Below are 27,394 nucleotides of genomic sequence, written 5' to 3'. Positions count from 1 at the left end.
AATCCACGACGGCCTGGATGCCGTCCGAGGTTCGGAGATTTCCGTCGGCAAGTTTGCGCCTGCGCAGTCCTTAAAGGAACTTTCCCGTTAGCCAAAACCATCTCAGCAGATCACATTGCGCCTGCGCAGGAACTTTCACGATAGCCGGAACCAGCTCGGCAGATCACCGGCCTCGTTTCCTGGGTCATTGGATTTGATAGATAGCAACACAGCCATTGGTTCCCACTGCTATCTATCTATCCAATCAGGAGCCGAGAGAGAGGTAGCACGTCTTCGCCGAGAGATCGAAGGGGGTCAGGTGAGTAAAACGGGCGGGCTGGGGGTCGGTCACTGTCAGAAGTTTTTTCACCTTAATGCATAGGATGCATTAGGGTAAAAAAAAACACCTGGCAATCAAGGGCCCCCCAGCCCCCCCTTTACTTACTTGAGCCAGTTCACCTGTTCTGCGCGTCCCTGGCATCCTCTTCTCCATGGAGTGTCAGCATTGATCGGCTAGATTGATAGCAGTGTAGCTATTGGCTCCTTCTGCCGTCAATCAAATCCAATGACACGGGCGCCAGGGGGTGAGGCCGAGTCATGCACTTGGCGTCTATGGACGCCGAATGTATGACACAGGAGCGCGCCCGCAAGCTAAGCCTCTTGGGAGAGAGCTTCCCAGAGGGGGTTAGCTATTGCAGGCAGGAGCCGTGAGACCCCAGAAGAGGAGGATAGGAATCACTCTGTGCAAAATGAACTGCACAGTGGAGGCAAGTATGACATGTTATTTAAAAAAAAGAAAAAAAAACGGGAACCTTTAATATCACTTTAGGCGCACTTATCCTTTAAAATCAGCAATGGCAAATTTACAACATCTACGATTGGCTGAAAAATAAAGACTCATTCTCCCCAAAAAAGTTTTATATATATCCTTTTTTTTTTTTAAACAGCAAACGGCAGTTTGGTATTTGTCCACAACAAAAAGATTTCCATCTGTCTTGCATCCGTCAGGCAGATTTACATTTGGTAAAAAAAAAAAAGTCTAAAAAGTAAAAACGTAAAATTGGTGGCTATAATAATAATAATTCGGTTGCAAAATAATAAATAACGAGACAATAAAACATTTGCTTTCACAGCAAAAGGAAAACTTGGAAACGTAGCTGTAAATTTTATCACCTGCACACATGCCGAAAACAGAGGAAAGGTAATTTGGCAACGACAACCGAACCGCAACTGTCAGCTGAGGGTCGAAAACGTTCAAACCAGGGCGCCAACGTGGCCTGAAAGCAACGTTCCTATGATCGCTATAATGAGGTTACTGTATCTGCACATTCCTTTCAATTGATTCCCAGAGAGAAATGCGACTGCTACACTTCTGGATTTTTTTATTTTCAGGCGGGATATATGCGTCGTTTTTTGGAGCAGATCCCTACGTGAAACATGGAAGCGGCTCAGAATCCGGTGTGTGACGCTGAAAACTACGTTAGGTGTACGAGACTGAAGAACGTCTGGATACAAAACGTACGTACAAAGGTAGAAAGAATGCTTCATGTTAAAAGTCCGTTGCCGGTGGCAATTGAAAGGAGGCATTGAGCAGTCCGTCAGTCAGCTGAGTGTCTCCATGCCGGGTCTCTCCTCTTCTAGTACATTCTTCCTCGACTGCGGTTCCCACGAGTGCCCCCCCAACCTCTTCCTCTGCCACCGCGGAAGCCTCCTCTCTGTTCTGTAAGATCCAAATTATATTAATAAAAAGGTCAGTGGGCAAGACAAGTTATTCCATTACAAGTACACCAGATCTCTACACAGTCCAAATATGTGAACTGCCAAAAATAAATCCTGTTCAGACTTACCCTCCTACTTGTATTTGTCCAAGCTGCAGCAATATAACTACAGTGGGACCTTGGATTACGAGCATAATCCGTTCCAGGAGAATGCTCGTAATCCAAAGTATTCGCATATCCAAGAGAGTTTCCCCATAGAAGTCATTGGAAATGAAGATAATTCGTTCCGCATTGACTTCAATGGCGTGCAATACCGCACGTGGCCAGAGGTGAGGGCGTCGGAGAGCCTCGGAAAGGCCCGAGGACAGCTCGGCTGAACTCAGAAACCCTCAGGAATGTATGCCCGAGGTTTTCCAAGCACCCGCTCCCTATTTACACTTGGCTTTGAAGCCACAACTAGCTTCCCACACTAGACATGGTGGAACCGGGACCCAAAGAACTGGACCGGGTGAGAACAGTGCTGGATCCCTGGACAGGTAAGTGTTCATTTATTAACCACTTGACCCCCTTAGTCTTTACCCCCCTCCACGACCAGGGCATTTTTTTGCAATACAGCACTGTTACTTTGACAATTGCGCGGCGCTGTATCTAAATAAAATGTATGTAAAAAAAAAAATTCACATTATTTTGGTGGTAGTTGATCACTACTGCAGTTTTTTTTTTTTCTGTTCATAGTGCAAAAAAAAAAAAAAAAAAAAAAAAAAAAGAAGAAGAAGAAGGTCAGATATCAATGTCCTGTCAATTTTTTTTTTCTAGCAAAATGCCCGACTAGACCAAAAGGTTTTCCGTTTTTTATATATTTCGTTTTATTTTATGGCTGCCACGTTTTTCCACTCACAGATCCAACCCTGGATTTCCCTGCACTCACCATAAGAGAACTCTCCAATACTTGCGCTGTATTTCCCGCTGGGTGGGTTGTAGATTTGTCTGGCGTCTCTTTTTGGTCCCATAATGGGCTTTTTTGGCGGTGAGGAGGAGGAAGAGGAGGAAGAGGATGTAGTGCTGTCTTCACTTGTTCTCTTTTGTCTGGGAAAAGAAAACACGATTATTCATTAAAGTCACATACTGTACACAGGTCAGTCATCCTCCATTCTGGGCAAACTGCCACCAGAGCACCGATGTCAATCAGAGGAACAGATTTCACTCTGGAGGTTAAAACCAACAACCAACCACACAAACAATAAAGGATACTTAATGAGCAGAAAATGTTGGACAGATGATCAGATTTCAACCATGTGCTGTGTCTATATAGTAGTTCAAGGATGGGACCGGCAGGGAAGTGTCAGAGGAGAAAGAACAAAGAAAGGAGGAGAAAGAAGAAGAAGAAGAAGAAGAAGAAGAGAGAGAAGAAAGAAAGAAAGAAAGAAAGAAAGAAAGAAAGAAAGAAAGAAAGAAAGAAAGAAAGAAAGAAAGAAAGAAAGAAAGAGGCGGCGATAGAGAAGGCAGCGAAAGAGGAGTTATGGTTGGGGGGCACAACTGAAATCTTGGGGGGGGGGGGGGAAGCCCACCCAAGCACCTTCCTAGATCCAGTCATGCTCTACTTACTTAGCTGGAACCAACTAGTAGGAGTCCCTGCATGTTTTGCCAATGCTATTACAAGCACTGCATCCTATCAATGGGCCCTGCTTGTCTGCATCGGCCACCACAGCAGGCGCTTTGCTAAATAAACACGGCATCCCTCCAGACATGCCTTGGCCACATTAATAACCAAGTTTACAATTTTGTGGTTTGAGCGCATGCAAAGCCCTCTTGGGCCGCATTTGGCTCGTGAATTGGACAACACTCCCCCCCCCCCCCCCACAGCTTTTGTCGCATTCAGCACTAGATCTCTCCACTCCAATGTCAGACTCACCCAATATCTGCTCTCTGTACTGGCTTCCAGGACAGGGTCACTGTGCTTTTGTAGGATGGAGGATTATGGAACAAATCCTGAAATAAAACAAACACAATGTAACCTGCTAAACTTTAAAGCCAAGGAGGCGAGAAAATATCAAAGTTCCTCCTGAATAGTAACAGTACCTCGCCCCCCCCCCCTCCCCTCAATCAAAATACAAAAAAAAAAAAAAAAAAAAACATAAAAAACATTTAAAGTGGATGTAAAGCCTCTCCTATACCCAGTGAAGAGCCTCAGATGATACACAGAGATAAAACAAATCTTCCAACATAAGATTTACATGCATTAGGGATCCTCCGATTATAGGTGAGGCCGATTTTCGGCAGCTGTTATTCACTTTTTTTTGAACGGCCACAAAATGTACCCGATATTGCTCCAAGGGGTTTTATCGGGGTGATGCGTGCAGCCGCATGCATCGCCCCGGTATCGTTCTTTAGAGCGAACAGTCAGCTTTATTGTAATAGCAACCGATGCGACTCAGCAGCCACTCGGTTGTTATTACAAGCAGCGGGAGGGGACATATATAGCGCCAAGAGTTTACACAGCGCTTTACAATGTATAGGGGGGCCAGCACAATTACAGTGCAGAAGGTACAGGTAGGCTAGTGAGTTATTGTGACTGGCTAGTCATAGATTTATTAATAAACTGCCTATTATATGGTTAGGTGGGTCTTCCTGTTTCTTCTTCTGTATATTTTGGTGGAACATCTCAGGTTACTGGTTGGGAGACTCGAGTGACCATTATAGTGAAGCTCTGGTGGAGATACTGGTCCTTCTACAGACAGTATATCAATCTATATAGCCTTAATGACTGTGTAAATGGTGCACATGATTTGGTAAAAGCCCCTTCTATCCAAGGTGGAGGTACACCCAGGTGGCGTGAATTTCGGATTGAAAAGATCCTTTTACATCCGGTTTCTTCACAGATTTGGACTTATTTGGGATTTTATATTTTTTTTTTGATACACTCGTTTTGATTAACACCGGTCACTTTTAGAACATCAAGATTGTTACATATAAAACAGTCACTTACCTTGATTAAAACATTTATATTGTTGGTAATTTTCAAGGCTACCACTTTGATTTTGTTCTGTACAAAAAACAAACAAACACACATTACTACTTTGAGCTGGTGATGGCTGCAGTATAGCTGCTAGGAGGAAAAAAAAGGATTTTTGTACTCACCGTAAAATCCATTTCTCTGAGTTCATAGACGGACACAGCATCCTTTGACCTTAGGGTTATGCTTCTTCCTACCAGGAGATTTAGGCAGAATTCTACAGCACTTAAGGTGTTAAAAACTTTCCTTCATGCCGCTCCTCCCAGGGGGCGTGGCTCCCCCAGGCATAACCCCCACTCTGCTTTAGCAGCCTCAGTTCGTAACAAGCAGTACAAACAAAGGAGGGGTGGGTGCTGTGTCCGTCTATGAACTCAGAGAAATGGATTTTACGGTGAGTACAAAAATCCTTTTTTCTCTTTCGTTCATAGACGGACACAGCATCCTTTGACCTTAGGGACGTCCCCAAGCAGTGTCAAAAAAATTCGAGGGGTGGGAAAATAACACAGCAAAAACAGGTTACACCCCAAACAAAACCGGAGTTACTCAACGGAGGAACTCCAACCTTAAACTGCCGCCTGTAACACCCTGCGGCCGAAGGAGGCATCAGAAGATGCACTCACATCCACCTTATAAAACTTTGAAAAAGTGTGGAACGACGACCAGGTCGCTGCCTTACACACCTGTAACACAGAGGCTTGGTGTCGGAAGCCCAGGAGGCCCCGATCGCCCTGGTCGAATGCGCCATGACCCGAAAGGGAGGCGCCCGCCCCTTCAGGGCGTAGGCCTGAAGCACAACCTGTCGGATCCACCTGGAAATGGTGGCCGACGAGACTGCCAGGCCCTTACTGGGACCGGACACAGACACGAACAGCGAGTCCGACTTCCGGAACGGAGCTGTCGCCGACAAGTAAACTCGAAGGGCCCGAACCACATCCAGAGAATGTAAAGAGGCCTCCTTCGGGTTCTTCGGCTGAGGACATAATGATGGAACAACAATGTCCTCGTTAATGTGAAAGGCCGAAACGACCTTCGGAAGAAAAGAGGGCTGCGGGCGCAGCACCGCCTTATCCTGATGGATGACCAAGTAGGGGGCCTTGCAATACAAGGCCGCCAGTTCAGACACTCGTCTGATAGAGGTAATAGCTACCAGAAAGACCACCTTCTGCGACAAAGTCAGCAAGGGGATCTCCCGAATGTCCTCAAAGGGGGCACGCTGAAGCGCCGAGAGGACCAAGTTCAAGTCCCAAGAAGGTAGCGGAGGGCGCACCGGGGGGGCCACATGCCGGACCCCCTGCACAAACGTGCGAACCAAAGAATTCGCTGCCAAGGGACGCTGAAAATAAACAGCCTGAGCAGAAATCTGACTCTTGATCGTGCTCAAGGCAAGAGCCTGGTCCACTCCCCGCTGTAGGAACAGCAGGATCCGGGACACCACGTAAGTACGGGGGTGCCACTTCATCTCCTCACACATAGAGATGTATGCTTTCCATGTACGATGGTAAATTTTTCGAGAAGTGGACTTCCGTGCACGCAGCATGGTAGAGATTACCGGGCCCGACAGGCCCCGGTCCTTCAGTACCTGGTTTTCAACAGCCACGCCGTTAAAGCCAGTGACCGTAAAGCAGGATGGAAGATCGGGCCCTGAGACAGGAGATCTTCCCTCAGAGGCAGACGCCAGGGGGCGTCTGTCACCAGACGTACCAGGTCCGCGTACCAAGAGCGACGCGGCCAATCCGGGGCGATCAGGATCGTTGGAATACCTTCGGCTTCCACCCTGCGCAGCAGGCGGGGTAGGAGCCTTAGAGGAGGGAAGGCGTAAATCAGGTGATATTGACCCAGGGAGCCACTGACGCGTCTGCCCACGGGTCCCTTGACCTAGCCACAAACCGTGGTACCTTCCGATTGAGACGGGACGCCAGAAGGTCCACGTCTGGAGTGCCCCATTTTTGGCACAGGATCTGAAACACCTCCGGGTGGAGAGACCACTCCCCTTGATCCAGAGTCATGCGACTTAGGAAGTCGGCTTGCCAATTCAGAACTCCCGGAATGTATACCGCCGACAGGGCCGGAACGGACCTTTCGGCCCACCGAAGTATGTGAGCGACCTCCGTCGCCGCGGCCGAGCTCCTTGTGCCGCCCTGATGATTGATGTACGCCACGGCCGTGGCGTTGTCGGACTGGATCCTGACAGGACGGCCCTGTAGCTCCAGCGACCACCTGACAAGGCACAGCTTGATCGGCAGGCGGGACTCCTCCCGAGTCCAGCGCCCCTGGGCTGACTGGGTGCCCCAGACGCCCCCCCAGCCGAAGAGGCTGGCATCCGTCGTGACCACTGTCCAGCGGCACGGAAGAAAAGACTTCCCGGACCGAAGCACCAGAGACGTCAGCCACCATGCCAGGGAAGACTTGGCCAGATGGCTCAACCGAATCTGGTGATCCAGAGAAGATGGGACCCTGTCCCATCGTGACAGAATCTCCTTCTGTAGTACCCTGGTGTGGATTGGGCATACAGAACTGCCTCGAAGGAGGCCACCATCAGACCCAGAACCCGCATGCAGAAGCGAAGAGATGACCACTTCTGGGTCAACAACTATCTCACTGCAGATTGCAGGGTCAGCAGGTTTTGCGATGGGAGGAACACTTTTGTCTCCCCCGAATCCAAAACCAGCCCCAGGGGTTCCAGCCTCTGGGACGGAACCAACACTGATTTTCTGAGATTCAGAAACCAGCCGAACTCCTGCAGAGTCCGACACGTGATGGACACGTCCTCCTCTAACTCTGAGCCTGAAGAAGCTCTCAGGAGAAGGTCGTCCAGGTATCCCACGATAGCGATCCCTCGCTGCCGTAGCAAGGCCAGGATCGGGGCGAGCACCTTGGTGAACACCCGTGGTGCCGACGCCAGCCCGAACGGGAGGGCCACGAATTGATAGTGGTCCTCCCCGATCGCAAAGCGCAGATACCTTTGGTGGCTTGTGCAAACGGGAACATGCAGGTATGCGTCCATGATGTCTAAGGACGCCATGAAGTCCCCCTGGTGGAGGGACGCCATGATAGAACGGACCGACTCCATCCTGAATCGCTGCACCTTGACAAAGGAGTTGAGGGCCTTTAGGTCCAGGATAGGGCGAACCCCTCCCTTCTTGGGGACCACGAACAGATTGGAGTAGAACCCCCGAAACCGTTCCAGCGAGGGGACCGGCACAACCACCCCCCTGTCCAGAAGATCCTGGACAGCCCCGGACAGGGCTAGCCGACGATCCGGAGGAAGCTGGAGGTTGGATGGAAAAAAATCTGTTTGGGGGACAAGAAAGGAACTCTATCTTGTACCCCGAGGCGACCACCTCGCAAACCCAACGGTCGGATAGAAGAGAATTCCACCGATCCACGAAGTCGTGAAGCCGTCCCCCCACCCGAGACCCGGGCGGGGGCAGACCTTCATGCGGAAGCAGGCTTGTCCGCAGGCTTGTTCGGTTTTTTGAACCAGGGGCGCTTACGCCCGGCAGCAAGGGCTTTTGCACCCTGCGGACCTTTTCCAGCCGCGCTGGCGCACGAAAAAAACCGTTTAGGGGGTAGTAAAAGTAGGACCTTGCTTGCGGCGAGGTTCCCTACCCTTCCCCGACTGAGGGAGCAAGGTGCTCTTACCTCCAGTGGCATCCTTAATGATGTCATCCAGGGATGCCCCCAAAAGCCGTCCGCCCTTAAAGGGCAAATCTACCAAGGCCTTTTTTGAGTACTGGTCAGCCGACCAGCACTTCAGCCATATAAGGCGGCGCAGAACCACTGCGTAGACAGAAGCCCTGGAAAGCAAAGGAATCTAATCCATATCCGCCTCGCAGAGAAACTTCTGACCCTGAATCAACTGTTCAGCCAGGTCCCTAGAGGACTCGGAAGCCCCCTGGACCTCCAGGTCCTGCAGCAGGAGCTTCGCCCTTTCAGTCAGCGTCTGAGCTACCAGGGCTCCGGCCAGAGCCGGCCTTACCACCGAACCCACCACCGAGAACAGGGAGCGGGCCACGGCCTCCACTCTCCTATTAGCGGGGTCCTTGAAAGCAGGAGCCCCCTCCACAGGCAACGTAGTAGCCTTACTCAGTCTGGACACAGGAGGGTCCACCGACGGAGGAGTGACCCACTTTTTTAAAAAAGTCCTCCTCCAGGGGGTAACGGTAGCAAAGCTTTTAGGAACCGTAAAAGCCTTTTGCGGTGTATCCCATTCCTTATACAACATATTGTCTAAATAAGGAACACAGGGGAATACCTTAGCGGTACGCGGTGGTTTGCGGAATCCAAAAGGACTGACACCGCTGGTGTCTCCGCCAAATCCTCTAAATGAAGAGCCTCACGCACCGCAGTAATAAGAGCTCCAACAAATTCCTTATCAGCAGACTCCGCAGCAGAGTCATCCTCGCTGTCCATGTGGGTTAAGCCCGCATCCTCTGACATGACAGAACCAGAAGCATCAGATTCTGCGTCAGAGATATCCCCAGAAACAGCCTCCGGGGGGGGGCGCTTTTTTACCCCCCAACCGAGCACTGGCTGCTTCAAACCTGGTGAGAAAAGACTCCAGGACAGCCGACACCGATTCAACAGATGTGGCAGGGGGAGGGGCGCTTAAGGGTTAATTCCGGCATTGTAAGAAATGAGGGGCCTGATTCAGGCTCCATATTGCTGTTGCCATTTCACCCCTACTGCCAAGGGCAGGAAAAAAGTCCCCCACAGGTCACCTCCCGGCCGCTAGAGCACAGTATGGGGCCCCCTGAGACTCACCACCCCCTGGTACAGCGCGGTCTGTGAAGGCAAGTGTGTGCTGAGGAGAAGCTGCAGCGCTGCGTCTGTCCCCTCAGATGATTCGCGGTCTTTTTTCCCCGCCGAAACGGCCACTAGAGGCCGAACTAGTGCTGAAAATGGCGCCGGCCACAAGAAAATGGCCGCCGAATAATACAAGCGCGGCTCCGGCAAAATGGCCGCCGTTGCGCAGTTTTAAAAAGACAGTGTACCCAAAAATGACAGTACACCAAAACAGCACACAGCACACACAAAAATGCCCAGAATGTCCACCACAGTCCCCTGCAGTGACACAGAACAGCCCCAGCCATACCCGAGTGAAAAAAAAAAAAAAAAAAAAAAATATGAGCCCCAGGGAAAAAACCCCCTGCACAGCCGTCACCCAAAGGGGAAAGGAGGGAGAGGAATAAGGGAGAGAGGAAAGCAGGGGAAAACCCTCAGTCGACCTCCCAAGGGAAAACATTCCAGCCAGACCACTTACCTGAGTAAGGGGCCACTACTTACCTGTCCTGCGACTACCTGGCTGGAGGTATCCCAGACAGAACCAACGTCCGCGAACGGCATGGCTGTCAGCCAGACACACTGTGACAAGGCCATAGAGACCGGTCATATGTGTGCCCTAGAACCGAAGTTCCCCGGCCGCCCCTGGAGCAATGGGGCCTGTCGTGGACGTCCCAAAGCGGAGCTGAGGGCCGGCACACGCTCGAAGGCCGAACCTGGGGGGACTACAAGGGTCGAGGACCCAGCCTGTCACCCAGTCGGCTGTTGATAGAAGAATCGCAGGATTCAAAAATAAAAATAAAATAAAAAAGCGAGGAAAAAACTCGCAAAATGCAAAAAAATTTGCAAGAAAAAACTCCAGAGTCCAGGACTCCAGAGAGAGCCTGACTCTCCTGACGGTTAGGCAGAAACAAACTGAGGCTGCTAAAGCAGAGTGGGGGTTATGCCTGGGGGAGCCACGCCCCCTGGGAGGAGCGGCATGAAGGAAAGTTTTTAACACCTTAAGTGCTGTAGAATTCTGCCTAAATCTCCTGGTAGGAAGAAGCATAACCCTAAGGTCAAAGGATGCTGTGTCCGTCTATGAACGAAAGAGAAAAACAAACACACACACACACACACACACACACAACCCTGAACTACTAGGCATTTTTAACCATTGCGACAAGAAATTGTATCCCGACGCCTGGGCTTTTGTCAGCCCATTAACTGTTGCAGGGATGCACAGTTTGTATAGCACAGGACATGCAGTTCCAAGTGCCGGGTAGTTTTTTTTCTACATTTAGCCCTGCTGTGGGCAAAGCATGCAGGGAGCTCTGCTGCTACCCATTTGCTTCCATACACGCAGGTAAAGTGCACTGCCCCCTGCTATGTACGCCGAGCTCCGCTTGCCCTTTAAGGCAGGTGGGCGGAAGGCACGTTTGACGTTGCTTCCGTCATCCAACGTTAAATCGAGAGGGGGGGGGGCCATCATTTTCTCACGCGACACAGTGCCTATGAGGGGAACGCATCGGATCATCTCCGCCACTACCGACAGTTCCGCTAAGCAGCGAAGACGACCGAAACGCAGTGGAAGGGGGCACCTCTCTCGCCACTGATAAGTGATCTTGCGACGAATCCACTGCAGAGGCCACTTGTCATAAAGTGGACCGTTTAAGAAAATACCAGGGTTATAGCAGCTGCCATAACAACGGTACTCATCATCAAAATACCGACGTACGACGACAGCGGGTGGTCCGGAAGTGGTTTTATTGCAGAGGATGCCGAAAATCTGACTTGTATATTGGTACAGACTTCTGGGAAAATAAAAAAATTTGTGGACGTTCTGTATACCAATTGTATACAGAAGGTCTCCGGACCGGATTACCATATTGCATTGAATTTTACAAAAGATTACAGAGCAGGTCTTTTAGCCGTTATTTAGTGAACAGATGAAACTTTTTTCTTTTTTTTTTAATATAAAGGCAGACGAGGGCTAAAAATCAAGGTATCTGCAATAGATTCTCACCTCTTCTGTTTTTAAGGCCTCCCCGGATTTCCCCTGCAGGGCCAGGCGAAGCTGTCTAATGTACACCTGTAATCCTCGGGCAAAGTACTGTAACCTGGAGAATAGAAATGGAAGCATTTAGTGATACGTCATTATACAGATAGTTCATGTAAAAGAAACCTGAACACCCCCCCCCAATCACCCAACCCCCCCCTCCCCATCACAATCATCCAGATCTGAAAAGAACTGTAACAATTATTTGACTTGTTTTGGTGGTTATAATATTCACCTGATTTTGAAGTCTTTTAGCTTCTCAGCATTCACTTTGTCACCGGTGAGAAAATCTGGATTCTTGCGTCCAAGTTGGTGGAAACTGAATAGTAAACATTCCACGTAGCTGAACTGGAGTTTTGGCTCCTCGTTAGCTGAATTCTCCCCGTTTTCTATTTCCTCTGGAGGAAGCGGCATGTATTCCTGGTAATGCAGAGAGGACAAGAATAAGAAATAGGCAGAGGAGATTGAAAGTGCAAGTGAGCGCAAAAAAAGAAGAACGAACGTTTTTTTTACAGGCATCTGTAGGACATCTGCAATATATGCACATTTAGGCATTTTTTTTTTGGTACTCTAGCTCAGTTACTATTGATGTATACAACCCCGCCCTGGAGCAGCATCTCCAAAGTCTGCACTGTACAGTGGCCAGCAGGGAGGACTATGCCCATCTAAAGGGTTGCTGAGGATGTGTTCTTTCACTCAGCCTCATCACTTACACACTCAGTTCCCAGTGCATCTAAATTGGAGAGAATGGGTTTTTAAAAAAACTCTTTAAAGTGGTCCTTAAGGCAGAAGCTTTTTTACCTTAAAGCGGAGGTTCACCCTAAAACAATTATATACCATTACATCCAGCATACTTCCGACATCTACAGTATGCAGTTTTTTTTTTTTTTCGCCGTACATACCGTTTTATTGTTATTTTCCCCCCGGCTTCGGGGTCCCGCAGGAGTGGTCGTTCCTATTCAGAGGTTAGATGATCGACGTCTGGTGAAAAACTTCCTCTGGCGCATAAGGCGTGTCACCAGTTTTCCGTAAGTAGCCGGCCTGCGAGTCTGCTCTATACAGCGCCTGTGCCCGCCGTGTAGAGCTGACTGCACAGGCGCCATATAGAGCAGACTCGCAGGTCGGCTAGTTACGGAAAACTGGTGACACGCCCTATGCGCCAGGGGAAGTTTTTCACCAGACGTCAATCATCTAACCTCTGAATAGGAACGCCCACTCCCGCGGGAGTGAGAACCCTCGGGGGGGGGGGGGGGGGGGGGGGGGGGGGGGGAACAACAATAAAACAGTATGTACAGCAAAAAAAAAAAAAAAAAACAACCCAGCATACTGTAGATGTCGGAAGTATGCTGGATGTAATGGTATATAGATGTTTTTTAGGGTGAACCTCCACTATAATGCATTATGGGTAAAAAGATTTCTGCAAGCAGTTCCTCCTCATACTAACCCAAACTCAATCCAGCGCTGTGCACGAGAGCAGAGGCTCTCCCAGCTCTCTTCCTCCTCATTGGCTCAGAGAGGGCAGCGGGAGCCATTGGCCCCCTGCAGCTGTCAATCACAGCCAGTGAGGAGGAAGCAGGGGGGTAGACCAAGCCACACGCTGTGTCTTATGGACACAAAAGAGCCGGCTTGTGAGAACACACACAGACACACACACACACACACACACTAAGCAGCTTGCTATGGGGGCACTTGTCAAGGGGGAGGGGCCAGGATCGCCAGCAATGGACCTGAGAAGAGGAGGATCGAGGTTGCTCTGTGCAAAACAATTACACAGAGCAGGTTAGCATCTCTTTGTATCACCCGAGTCCAGTCCCTTCACTGCGTACATGGGAGGGGTTTTGACCACTTTAAAAAGGAGGTTTGGTTTTAAAACTTTCAGAATTATTAATCCCGCACCAGAGTCCCATCAAATACTTTAGCAGAATACATTTTAAAATCTTAAATCTTATAATCTCAAAAACAAATCTGAAAAGTTACTTACCAAAAGCTTCTCAAAGAGTTTGTTTAAATTTGATTCAAGTTTCTCCATGTCTCCGCAGTAGGCGCTCATCTCAGCCAGAAGCTTCAACACCTGAAAAAAATTTGATGAGTTAAAGCAAATTATAATCTAAAAACGATAATATATTTGAAAACTTAAATTTGTGTTTTCATACATTTGGGCCAACCTATAAAATGTGGACAGAACAAATACAATACAATCGGTGTCAGAGACGCCAGGTTTCAGCAGCGGAGACAGTGCAGTCAATCCAGAAAACCGTTGTCAGGAGAAGGTGTGGCCAAGTGATGACAAACTACAGGCCACACCCCCTGCAGCAGCATCTCCTCCCACTAGAGGGCAACTCTGCTCTGAATTCAGGAGCAGTGCAGCAGCGTTGCCACACATTCAAAAAACAGTATGCATGAGCTGCACTTTATTGGCAGGATCATCAAGTATTTGTGACTTTGCATGGAATCTAAAACAAAAATGTAAGGCCTCATGCACACAGGGCGCTTTTAGCAGCGTCAGACTTTTTTTTTTTACAGCTTCAAATTGCCTCTCAATGTTATTCTACTTGTCCATGCACACACAGGCTTTAAAGGAGCTGTAAGTGGTATATGCGTTTTCAAGATGCAACAAAAACCCCAGGTCCAGCGTGTTCTGGAGCAGCAGCGCTACAGCTGTAAAAAAAAAAAAAACCTGACTAAACGCATTTTAACGCTGTATACAGCATCAAGCATTTTTAAGCTGTAGTAATTGGTTTTGGGGGTGGAAAATAGAAGAGGGGAGAGAAACGCCGCTAAACGGAAACGTGGCTTAACATGCATTATCGCAAAACGCTTCTAAGAGCGCGTTTTTACAGCTGCCTTTTCCTGGCGTCGGTACCGGCTTTGCACCTCTTTTTAAAATGCCCTGTGTACATGAGGTCTTGAGCGGAGGTAACCACCACTTGATCACTTGTACCTAAAAAAGGTAAGCTTACCTGTAGGTATAAAACAAATAAAAAAAAAACATGCACCGTTTAGAAGATATTGACAATTTCTTCAGACGATAACATCACCAGTGCATGCGCACTGTGCTCTGAAGCAAGTGAACACTGAATGTGCCATCAATCCACAGTGCCGTGTCACAATCGCAACTCTCATGCACGGAACTGAAGTCATTGCAGCTCGGCCATTCAAATGGCTGGAGCCTGCGAACCTGGAAGGAAGACCGGGTGTAGATGGAAGGCCGGTTAGTGGTGACAGCGCACCTCTGGAGGGATACCTTTTACGATTAAAGCGATTGAGGTCACTGGCTGTATCCAGTGTGAACATCTTCTAAACTGTGCCCGTTTAGGTGATATTCATTTTGCCTACAGGTAAGCCTTATACATGTAAGAAAACAAAAAAAAGTGGACTCTACTACCCACTTAAATTTTTTTTCCTACAGGTAAGCCTATAATAAGGCTTACCTGTAGGTATAATGAATATCTCCTAAACCTGTACGGTTTAGGAGATATTCGCTTTGCATGCAGCCGCTGACATCAGCAGTGCATGCGCTGTGAATGCCTGGCAGATGCTGCCGGACCTTGTCAGGAAGAAAACTCCATTGCGCATGCACAGGAGTGACATCTCGGCTCCGGGCCACTCACAGCGCCGAAGCCACGAACCCAGAAGACACGCCGAAGGCAAAATGTCAGCTCCCTCGGCATGGACCGGGATGAGATACCGACACCTCATTCTAAGGCAAGTATTTCATAATGAGCTAGTACAGGGGTCAACAAACTTTTCAAACAAAGGGCCAGTTTATTGTCCTTCAGACTTGAGGAGGGCCAGATTGTGGCCAGCAGGGGCAGAAAATATCACGGGCCCAGCATCAGTGAGAATATGGCCTCAGGGTTGGTGGTCAATAGGAGTAGTGTCCCTATTAGTAAGGCCGCGTACAGACGGTCGAACATGTCCGCTGAAACTGGTCCGCGGACCAGTTTCCGCGGACATGTCCGACCGCGTGTACAGCCTAGCGGACAGGTTTGCAGCGGACAAAAGTTTCTTAGCAAGCTAAGAAACTTGTCCGCTGGAAACATGTCCGTCGGACATGTCCGATGGTTAGTACACCTAATCGGACATGTCCGCTGGTTATGACGTGTAACCAGCGTCCCGAAATCCCGCGCATGCGTCAAATTGATTCGACGCATGCGTGGAAGCATTGCACTTCCGTGTTTGAGAACATCGGTGTCTTCTACGTCATCGCGTTCTCTGTCCGCAGGGATTTTGGTCTGATGGTGTGTACACACATCAGACCAAAAGCTCCCAGGAGACATGTCCGATGAAAACGGTCCGCGTACCGTTTTCATCGGACATGTCTCCTTGTGTGTACGGGGCCTAAGAGGAATAGTATCCTATCATTGGTATCGTGGAAGAAATAGTGCCCCATTGTTGGTGTCAGTGGGAGCAATAGTGCCCCAAGGGCCGGATAAAGGCAAGCAAAGGACCACCACATCTGGCCCTCAGGCTGCAGTTTGGAGACTCCTGGGCTAGTATACTAGCACATTATGCCATTTACTTGCAGCCAATGATCTTCCTGCATTGCATGGAGAAGCAAAGCAATCTAGTGAGGACATCACTGGGTATAAAATAAGGTATGTAATGAAACTAGAAAGGCCGGAAAGGAACCGGAATTTGGAAAGGAGCCATTTGGTCTTCCGCTCCGTTTTGGAACATCGGAAGTTGTTAGAATAGTAAAATGAAACCCACATCAACAAGAGTATACACACTCACCTCCAACTGGACATCGATGCCCTCTGCTGGGCTGGTCAGGGAACTCAGGATGGGAAGCACTTGCTCACAAAAGTAGGTCATAAACTTAGTGGAGTGGACATTTTTCTACAAAAGAAAAAAACAACAACATTAATGTTTAAAAGTCATCACAGTGCTTTATTCTGTTCCCTATGAACAAGGAAAGAAAATACTTACAGAAAAAAGTGGCACAGCTTGCCGCATACACTGGAGGAGGCGATCCACAGAGTCGGGGTCTGCGGGGTTGAGGGTTTGATAGAGACCCGCTTGCTCAGATACTAAATCTACCAGCTGCTGTCTGCCGCTGACTGTCTGTAATGTCTTCAGAGAGGCCAGGATCTTCATAAACAGGACAAATTCCTCCCCGGTGACATCATCCAGAACCTGTGAAATGACAAAAGCAATATATAAAATGAACATCAGACACAAAACACACATTTCACGTACTTTTGTAGTCTATTGCAAGAATTTGTATTAGAGTAGTCTCTCTCCAGTAACCAAAAAACACTTCCCAGTAGCCAACATCCAGGAAAAGCTTTGCGGTAAAACAAACATGTTCTACTTACCTGCTCTGAGCAAGGGTTTTGCACAGAGCGGCCCCAATCCTCCTTTTCTGTGGTGCCCTGGTGGCACTCCTGGCCCCTCTTCTTCATCGGGTGCCCCCACAGAAAGCAGCTTTCCCTGGGGACACTTGTGCGGGTGCGCTTCCGAGCCCTGCTGCTGCATCCATAGACACAGACAGCAGGACTCGGCCCCCGCTTCCCCCTCCCCGTGTCACTGAATTTGATTGACAGCAGCTGGATCCAATTGCTCCTGCTGCCATCAATCTATCCAATGAAGACCCAAGACAGCGGCTGGAACAGCTGAGCTCATGCAAGTCGCTGGAACGATTGGTTTCAGGTAAGAAAAGAGGGGTGGGTGGTGGTCTGGGAGGCATGTGAAGTACAAAAGGGTTTCACCTTAATGTATAGAATGAGACTTTACAACTTCTTTAACAGATGAACGACAGAGAGAAGGGGGGGTGAGAGAAGAGAGGGTGCGAACAGGCGGAGCTTCTACTTTTGGGTGGAGCTTCGTGTCCCTTTAAAGCGGAGTTTCACTCTCAAAATTAACTTTGTTGCTAACCTATCTGCAGCCTTAATAAAGGCTTGTAGCGTTGTCATTTTTTTTTTTAATGGGTACACTTACCCGTCTTCAGCCACACTTCCGGGTCTTCTTTCTTGCGGGGAGTGGGCGTGTCGCTCCTTTTCCCCGACGGGGAGCTCTGCGCAATGTCTCCTGGGAGTGAGTGTTGATCCTCCCAGGAGACTATTGACGTGCGGGTAAAGCGAGTCATCGCCTTCCGAAAATATCCGACGGGAACTCGGCTCTTTACGGCGCCTGCCGTGTAGAGCCGACGGCGCAGGCGCCGTAAAGTGCCGAGTCCCCCTCGGATATTTTCGGGAGGCGATGACACGCTTTACCCGCACGTCAATCATCTATGCGTCATCTTGGGAACGCCTACTCCCCGGGGGAGTGAGAGGAGCGAGAACCCGGGTGAAAACAACGAAAATACGTAAGTACAGCCCGAAAAAAATCCAGCATACTGTTGATGTCAGCAGTATGCTGGATATAACAGTATATAGATATTTTAGGGTGAACCCCCCGCTTTAAGGCACGAGATATAGCACAGTGCTTTTGCCATATCAATTGTCCCTTTCTATGTTGTACAATACCTGGTTGATCCTGCCTGTTCCCGTTTAAACCGACCACGTTTATCATGGCCGCTGATCAGGATAGCGTGGTCAGATTGCGCGTCTGTCCTCCATCTCCACCTACAATTTTCATAGTCAATTTTTTTTCTGATCTTCTCCCCTCACCTTCATAGAATAATACCATTCCCTGGCAGCTGCTGCCACCCCTCCTCGCCTATGATGCCAATGAGAAGAAACTGAAACCAGTTCTCACAAGGTCAGAGTGACAGAGGAATAACCATCCCTCCCACTGGAGACCCTCTGCTCGGGAGTGAGAACAAACCACCATGTGACCGCATAGAAGAGCTCCTATCTAAAACACTTAAAAGATGATTTTGCAAAAAACACACACACACACACACACACACACACACACACACAAAAAAAAAAAAAACACACTCCATTACTATTGCCCCATAAGAGAATGGATAATGGGAGTGCGTTTGAGACTTTACAACCACTCTAAAGAAAATATGAGCGATAATCGCTGCCCACATGCAGGCATGTGGATAAATTATCAATTTTTCCCATCTACCCCTCCATTATCTGTGTGTATAGCTTACCTTCTTAGATTCAGAAAAAATGTAATCTTCCACCTCTTTAGTCATGACATCTTCAGGAACAGTTTTCATTTTGTTAGCAAGAAACTTGATGGCCCTCTCCCGTACAATGTCTTCACCTTGAAGAATCTGGCTGTATAATCCTCCGAGGGTGCCTGCACAGAACAAGGAACGTATTTAATCAGGGTGTAACACGCACCCTAATCTTAAGAGGGCAGTTTCAGGAATAAAACATTTTTTAAATAAACAACTTTGAAGCAAATTAAGGGTCAGTGCCCATCAATGGCTATCTGCAGCCTGATTATTGTCCTCAATGCAGCCCGATTATTGTCCTCAATGCAGCCCGATTATTGTCCTCAATGCAGCCCAATTATTGCCCTCAATGCAACCTGATTAACGTCTTTTACTGTCATTTGCAGCCTCACCATCTTCCTCACCAGCAGCCAGAATCAGGAAATCACAGAGCAGTCATCTCCTTTCCACTCAGCTCTCACGTCTCACACACACACACACACACACACACACACAGTTCCGCCTCCGCCATCGGACCAGCTACTGTGATAGGCAGAACACTGCCGGTGGCGGAACTGTGTGTGTGCAAGACGTGAGAGCCGAGTGAAGAGGAGACGACGGCTTGGTGAAATACACTATCAGCTTATAACACACCCCTGCGATTTTCAGGGGGAAAAAAAGTGCGTATTATAAAAATAGTATATTTCTTATATCCTATGATCAGCTACTTGATCTTTCATTAACCAGCTGCTGACCACCTTATAACAGATTTAATGCTACAGGGCGCCGGATCACATAAGATGGGAAGGGTTGGAGTTTGTGTATAAATAAATAACATGACTTCTAGTAAAATCACCTCCCACAACACACACATTTTATAATATATTTATATATATATATATATATACATACACACACACACACACACACACACACACGGGCCGAAACAACTAACCGATTATGAAATTAATCGATTACAATTTTCATAATCGATTAATCGGCCAGTAACATAATGGGGTTAAAAAAAACTAAAATGAGCCCTTTATAGTACAAAAAAGCAAATCGCTACTGTAAATATTACTTTCACTGTCCCACAGTAAAAAAATGAGCCCCTTACAGTAGCGATTATTTGCTCTTTTTGTACTCATTTTTGTTTTTTTAACCCCCATTAGGTCACTAAACATCTCAGGCCGGGGTCACACCTCTGTTTTTTAGTGCTTTTTGCAGAAACACACTACAGTTCATTTACATGTTTTCCTATGGGACACGTTCACATCCATGATTTTATTTCAGCTGCTGCGTATTTGGAAAGGGAAGGAGTTTAACGCAAAACGGTGCGATTTTTTTGGTTCAATATACTTCAATGGATAAGCTGCAGAAAAGCACGCAATGTATTTTTACGGCAATTTGTGTTTTGTAATCTGCCCAACAACAAATGTGCCCCCCCCCCCCCAAAAAAAAATTAAAAATGCAATTTTTTTTTTTTAAGGCCATTATCGGTATAATCGAAACAATAATCGGCCAACTAATCGATTATGAAAATAATCGTTAATTGCAGCCCTAATACACACACACACCCTTTGAACGCAGACAAAATCTCCTGCGCTCAATAGTAATGTGACGGTAGTAGACAGCACCTAGAATTTCTATGGCTCCCGGTAGATGCACAGGCCTTGCTGCCTTCCAAGGCTCAGGAGAAAAGGGACTCTGAAGAAGAGGGGTTCGCCCCTCGAAACGCGTCATCCACCTGGAAGGTTCTCCGGCGTGCCAAGCACGTTCCCAGTGACCTGGTCGCTTTGTGTCCATTATGGAGATGATCTACTTTGTGTACAAACAATGGAAACAGACTGCAGTTCCTCAAAGTTCTGCACCATAGACCCAACTAAGTGCAGCAACACGAATGACAGAATCAAATAATGGATACTAAACATGGGGAGGATAAACGCATTTGTGCTGCGTTTTTCACAGGTCAGGTGACTCATCTTGTTGCGTTTTTGGCCACGTTTTTTATGTATCTCCATAGGGAGGTGCTTAATTGTTGCGTTTTTTTTTTTTACTGCACCAATCAGGATTTTACTAAACACAACGTCAGTGTGAAGATTTCCTTAGGATTACATGGTCACAGATTTTTCTTTCGCTTTTGTTCTTAACGCAAAAGCGGAAGAAAAAAAAACGGATCAGTGTGAAAGCAGCCTCACCTGAGAGACGCGCTGAGTAAAAATAAAACAAGTCAAAAGAAAAAAAAAATTTAGGCTGAGCCATTATTGCCACGATCGCCTGCAGAACTGGTTCCTCCAGCACAGAACGTATTACCAGAAGACAGGCACTGCTCTTACCTTTGGCATCAATTTTGAATATGCTCAGCAAGGCGTTGTTCACCAAGTTAAATTCTGCAGAGTCATCTAAAAACAGGAAAGATTATAAATACAAAACTTGATGGTATAATATATATATATATAATAAAAAAAAAAAAGGAGGGTCACAGAAATAAATTTGCATACAATCCTAGAAAAGCAGTTGTATGAGTGTACACAGATTTCATATGGCGAGGCTTATCCTAGTGACCGATTCCCGAATTCTACCATACCTGACTGCAGAAGTTGCGCCAGAATATCTGCCACCCGTGGAAGGTTCTCCCCCGTTGCAAACTGTGATAGTTCTTTGATCGCTTGTCTCCGGATCTAATAGAGTAGAAAAAGTTGAGTCAGTTCAGGATTATTATTGGCCGTCACAATCGTACGATTTTCTTATCGTGTGTACACTACTTTCGAGAGCCGATCACGACAGTTCATCCGATATTATTCGATCTAACAAGCACAAACAATTTCCTCGTATGATTTCAGTTCGTACCATTTTCATTTAGTCAGTACAGTTGTCGTCCGAAAATACATTACAACACGACATCACTTCCGTTTTTTTTTCTTCTGTCCTACCAGAATTTGTGACTTTAATAACCTATTTCATTGTACTTGCGACTACCAAGCGAAAAAAAGTTGTACGATATTCGGATCGTGTGTACGGGCCATAAGGGCGACGATTACTAAAACACTCAGAATCTGGAGCAGCTCTGCATGGTGGCCAATCAGCTTCTAACTTCAGCTTGTTCAATTAAGCTTTGACAATAAAACCTGGAATCTGATTGGTTTCTATGCAGAGCTGCACCAGATCCTGCACTCAACCGTTTTAGTAGGGTTTTTTTTTTCGTGCAACCCACAAAAAAAAAAAAAAATAAAAAAAAAAAACTTGTGATGGTGAACCTTGGCACCCCAGATGTTTTGGAACTACATTTCCCATGATGCTCAGGCACTCTGCAGTGTAGTGGAGCATCATGGGAAATGTAGTTCCAAAACATCTGGTGTGCCGAGGTTCTCAGTCACTGGTGTAGTGTGTACCCGGCTGAAGACTAGTCAGGTTTAGATTGGAATTTAACAGATAACAAAACTCTTCCAATAATATATTTAACAGACTAAAAAAGGAGCAAATGAAGGAGTTAAAGCGGAGTTCCAACCACAATTAGCATTTTTTAAATGTATGTTCTTACATCCTGCGTTTTTATAATATAAATCCGGTCACTTACTATTTTACAATCCGCCGCCGATCCGCATAGATATTAAAAAAAGATAGTTTATAAAACTATGTCTACACCGTTGTCATTTTGCTTGTGGGCATTGTGAAGCCCACAAGCACTAACTTCCTGGAAGTCTTGGATGGGGAGTGATAATTGGACAGCGCACTGCATCCTGGGAAATGATGACACACATTTCCCAGGAGCATTAGAGGGAGATGATGTCAGGATCCTAGGTGATTCCAAAGGCAGATTTCGTGGGACTGCATAGCAACAGGCATTTCCAGATGAGTAAAAAAACTTTTTTTTTTTTTTTACTTTTTTAGGTCTACTGAGCACAATAATGAAAAAAAAATTTGGGATGGAAACTCCACTTTAAGTTGATTGCGAATACCAACACTGTAATGGACATCTTAAGATAAAAGGTTTGCATAAAGAGATCTATAGAAGTGTAAAAAACAGAACAGGTCATGTCCTCCCATCCCCCGAAACCAAATCACACATTGATGCAAAGCAGCTGCACAAATCCCCCCTCCCCCGGTGAACCTGTCTATGTGAAATCAATGGCACAACATCAAATTGTCAGCGTGGTTCATACCGACACATCCTCGTCTTCACACAGATCCAGTTGGGCGTTTATGGCGGCGTCGGCCAAATCCGGGAAATGTTTGAAGAATTTGGGAATAAACTGTGCCGCCAATCTCTTCTCCTTCGCTTCGCCTTTTACGCCATCCAGGATCACCTGATAGGCCGCTCTGTGCTGCAATACAAAAATAAGGAAGTGTGAACGGAACGATCTCTAAAGGTCTGTGTGCGGAAAACGATCGCTGTGCAATTATCTCAGCATTTCTTCACAAATATGGGCCGGAATGTGGGAAGTGTGTGTGAAATGTTTCTATTTCTTGCCTTGTGAGGAGGGAATTTTATTGGACAGATCACTTAATGCCGGGGTGTGCAGAGAAGGGAGGCGAGAGACGCAAAGAAGGGAGGCGAGAGACGCAAAGAAGGGAGGCGAGAGACGCAAAGAAGGGAGGCGAGAGACGCAAAGAAGGGAGGCGAGAGACGCAAAGAAGGGAGGCGAGAGACGCAAAGAAGGGAGGCGAGAGACGCAAAGAAGGGAGGCGAGAGACGCAAAGAAGGGAGGCGAGAGACGCAAAGAAGGGAGGCGAGAGACGCAAAGAAGGGAGGCGAGAGACGCAAAGAAGGGAGGCGAGAGACGCAAAGAAGGGAGGCGAGAGACGCAAAGAAGGGAGGCGAGAGACGCAAAGAAGGGAGGCGAGAGACGCAAAGAAGGGAGGCGAGAGACGCAAAGAAGGGAGGCGAGAGACGCAAAGAAGGGAGGCGAGAGACGCAAAGAAGGGAGGCGAGAGACGCAAAGAAGGGAGGCGAGAGACGCAAAGAAGGGAGGCGAGAGACGCAAAGAAGGGAGGCGAGAGACGCAAAGAAGGGAGGCGAGAGACGCAAAGAAGGGAGGCGAGAGACGCAAAGAAGGGAGGCGAGAGACGCAAAGAAGGGAGGCGAGAGACGCAAAGAAGGGAGGCGAGAGACGCAAAGAAGGGAGGCGAGAGACGCAAAGAAGGGAGGCGAGAGACGCAAAGAAGGGAGGCGAGCGCGAGTGTCGTGCTTGCCCCCTCCTTTGGACAACAGGAGAGTCAAGACACCCACTAACACACAGCTCCTTTTTCTATCTGCAACGTAGAGAGCGTCCTGACTCTCCTGTAGTCCAAGGGAGGGGGCGAGCACGACACTCCACACCAGGGAGAAAGCCTCGCATTACTGTGTGGAGTTACAGACAGAAGAACAGGAAGTGAGGATTTTTCAGAAGAAATAAGGACATTTAAAGGCAAAATGGAAGGATGAGGTAAGTGAAGGAGGACTGCACTAAGGGAAAGGAAGATATTTAGGGAATAAAAATTCCTTTACAATCCCTTTAAACCAGGTTTGTTCATTTATAAAATGAATTTATTTTTGTCCTATAAATATTTGTAAAATATAAATCGTGGCCCTCGTACTGGAGATCTGTGACCCCCCCAAGGTGAACAATGGGGACCCCTCTCTGCAGACATTGTATGAGTTGTGTACGACCTCCGGACTCAGCGATCTCCATACACATTGTACAGCACTGAAGACTTCCTCATATTTCCTCTTCAGGTTGAATGTTCCCCAGAATGTGGAGTTATTTTCTCTATTGCTGAAATATTCTCTCATTCTTCAGGTTGAATGTTCTTCGGGCTGATCACTCTTAGGATGGAATGTTGGGGAATGTTACATCCACCCTGTGAAAAGCACCCGATAGAAACTGACTTCTCACATTACAAACATGGAGGAGGAATATTGTGCGATTTCTGCCCAGATGGCGAGACATTGGCAGAGCAACATTTCTATAACCTGAACTCCAATGTGATGGGAACTCGGGAACGGGGCAAACACATCCCACATTCCCAACCTTCATCTACCGCCTGCACCACCACTGCCCGCCGCCTGCACCACCACTGCCCCGCCGCCTGCACCAACACTGCCCACACACCGCCGCCTGCACCACCACTGCCCCGCCGCCTGCACCAACACTGCCCGCGCCTGCACCAACACTGCCCACACACCGCCGCCTGCACCACCACTGCCCGCACATCGCCGCCTGCACCACCACTGCCCCGCCGCCTGCACCACCACTGCCCGCACACCGCCACCTGCACCACCACTGCCCGGCCGCCTGCACCACCACTGCCCGCCGCCTGCACCACCACTGCCCCGCCGCCTGCACCACCACTGTCCACACACCGCCGCCTGCACCACCACTGCCCGCCGCCTGCACCACCACTGCCCGCACACCGCCGCCTGCACCACCACTGCCCACACACCACCGCCTGCACCACCACTGCCCCGCCGCCTGTACCACCACTGCCCACAGACCACCTGCACCACCACTGCCCACAGACCGCCGCCTGCACCACCACTGCCCACAGACCGCCGCCTGCACCACCACTGCCCACAGACCGCCGCCTGCACCACCACTGCCCACTACCTGCACCACCACTGCCCGCCGCCTGCACCACCACTGCCCGCACACCGCCACCACCACTGCCCGCACACCGCCACCACCACTGCCCGCACACCGCCACCACCACTGCCCGCACACCGCCACCACCACTGCCCGCACACCGCCACTGCCCGCACACCGCCACCACCACTACTGCCCGCACACCGCCACCACTGCCCGCACACCACTGCCCACCACCATCACCACTGCCCGCCTCAACCACCACGCCCCGCTGGACGAATCTACTCCTCATGACAACAGAACTCCCCAAATTACTCATCTTTGCAACACATTGGCCACAGGATAGAGGTGTGTGTGATGATAATGATGGGGGTGTGTAACAGAAATGTGTGATGGGGAAGGGGAGTACAGAAGTGTGTAATGATGATGGGGGGCACAATGATGGGGGGAGTACAAGATCGTGTGATGACGACAGGGGGGGGGGGGTGTTGGATGATGACGACGGAGGGCGGTACAGAGGGATGTAGAGGTGATGGCAGGACTTCAAGGGTGTGTGATGGGGGGGTACAGGGGTGATATATCTGGGGGTGTGGGGGCGACATGGGGATAACTGGGTCGGGTGATGAGGGGGGTTCAGGGAGTGTGATGATTTTGGGGGGGTGGGGTAAGGGGACATGGGGGTGTGGCAGTGATGGGGGGTGTAATGATGATGGGATGTGATGATTAGGGGGGGTAAGGGGTGGAAGGTTATGGGGGTGACATGAAGGTAATTGGGGGGGGTCACAGGGGTGTGACGATCGTGTCACAGAGGACAGGGGGAAGGATGATGATGGGGGGGGGGGGGGGGAATAGGCACAGGAGAAAAATAATGATAAGGAGGGGGGTGTAATGATAATAATGATGGGGGAGGTCACAGAATGATGATTAAAGAGGGGGCACACAGGAATGATGGGGGGGCCAGGATGATAGGGGGGGTCACAGGGGTGTGACGCTAGGGTCACAGAGAGGACGGGGGGGGGGGGGGAGGATGATGGGGGAGGGAAGGGTAAAAATTTGGGGGGGTAGGCAAAGAAGGAAAATGATGAGGGGGGGCAATGATAATTGGGGGGGGGGGGGCACAGGATGATTATGATGGGGGAGGGGTTACAGAGGGAACAGGATAATGATTAAAGAAAGGGGAACACAGGAATGATGATAGGGGGGCACAAGAGGATGATGGGGGGGGGGGTCACAGGGGTGTGACGATAGGGTCACAGAGAGGACGGGGGGGGAGGATGATGGGGGAGGGGAGGGTAAAAATTTGGGGGGGGGGGGGTAGGCACAGAAGGAAAATGATGAGGGGGGGCAATGATAATTGGGGGGGGCACAGGATGATAATGATGGGGGAGGTCACAGAGGGAACAGGATGATAATGATTAAAGAGGGGGCTCACAGGGATGATGGGGGGTCACAGAGAGGACAGGGGGAAGGATGATGATGGGGAGGGTAACAATTTTGGGGGGGGGGGGCACATGATGAAAATGGGGGGGGGTATAGGATGATTATGATGAGGGGGGGGGGTAATAATTGGGGGGCACAGGATGATTATGATGGGGGTCACAGAGGGAAAAGGATGATGATTAAAGAGGGGGCTCACATGAATTATGGGGGGGGCACAAGAGGATGATGGGGGGGTGGGGGGTGATGATTATGGGGGAGGGGCACAGGATGATTATGATGAGGGGGGGGGTAATGATAATTGGGGGGGCACAGGATGATTATGATGGGGGGGTTACAGAGGGAACAGGGTGATGTTTAAAGAGGGGGGGCAAACAGGAATGATGTGGGGGGGCACAAGAGAATGAGGGGGGTGTGATGATTATGGGGGAGGGGCACAGGATAAATGATGATGATGATGGGGGAGGGGTAGAGGCACAGGATGATTAATGACGAATGATGATTGGGGGGGGGGCGGAATTGTGTGATTATACCCGGTATGTAGTCGGTGTTTCCCCTAGAAATGGACACATCGGGAGGCCCTCGGTAGATAAGTCCCGGTAGGTGACGATGATGAGTCCGGTCAGATTCTCCCCCCACACCGGACCCCCCTTCCCCCGCTCTCTCACCTTGCTGATATCGTCCTTGGCGTCGGCCAGGATGCCGTAGTTCCGGTAAAGCTCCTCCACGGTCGGCATGGCGATCTCACAGCGACAATCCTCCGCTCTACGAGTGCGCACCTCCGACCAACGACTACACAGGCGG

At 48.9% G+C, this 27,394-nt stretch overlaps 1 protein-coding gene across 1 annotated transcript; it reads right to left on the bottom strand.

The window, feature by feature from the left end:
* Window positions 1-879: 879 nt before the first annotated feature.
* On the bottom strand, window positions 880-27,394 carry LOC120917031 (apoptosis inhibitor 5-B). Its single transcript, XM_040328019.1, has 14 exons — window positions 27,259-27,394; window positions 22,754-22,915; window positions 21,178-21,271; window positions 20,927-20,992; window positions 18,582-18,733; window positions 16,463-16,669; window positions 16,268-16,372; window positions 13,512-13,601; window positions 11,766-11,950; window positions 11,498-11,591; window positions 4,684-4,740; window positions 3,610-3,686; window positions 2,626-2,783; window positions 880-1,699 (listed from the first exon to the last, which is right to left on the bottom strand). Exons 1-14 carry the CDS (start codon window positions 27,325-27,327, stop codon window positions 1,617-1,619), a joined length of 1,599 nt encoding a protein of 532 aa, XP_040183953.1. The 5' UTR covers window positions 27,328-27,394; the 3' UTR covers window positions 880-1,616.

The sequence above is a fragment of the Rana temporaria genome, chromosome 11 (assembly GCF_905171775.1).
Source record: "Rana temporaria chromosome 11, aRanTem1.1, whole genome shotgun sequence".
Taxonomy (NCBI): Eukaryota; Metazoa; Chordata; class Amphibia; order Anura; family Ranidae; genus Rana; species Rana temporaria.
The sequence above is the reverse complement of the archived record's forward strand: the minus strand, read 5'-3'. Positions and strand labels throughout refer to the sequence as shown.

What these genes read in the sequence shown, in the direction of transcription:
- LOC120917031 (XM_040328019.1), bottom strand. Translation starts at nt 27,327, where the DNA reads ATGCCGACCGTGGAGGAGCTTTACCGGAACTACGGCATCCTGGCCGAC. An exon ending in GTGAAGACGAGGATGTGTCG is followed by an intron (nt 21,272 to 22,753) that starts GTATGAACCACG and finishes CTACTCTATTAG; the next exon opens with ATCCGGAGACAAGCGATCAA. An exon ending in GTACAGAGAGCAGATATTGG is followed by an intron (nt 2,784 to 3,609) that starts GTGAGTCTGACA and finishes TTCTTTTCCCAG; the next exon opens with ACAAAAGAGAACAAGTGAAG.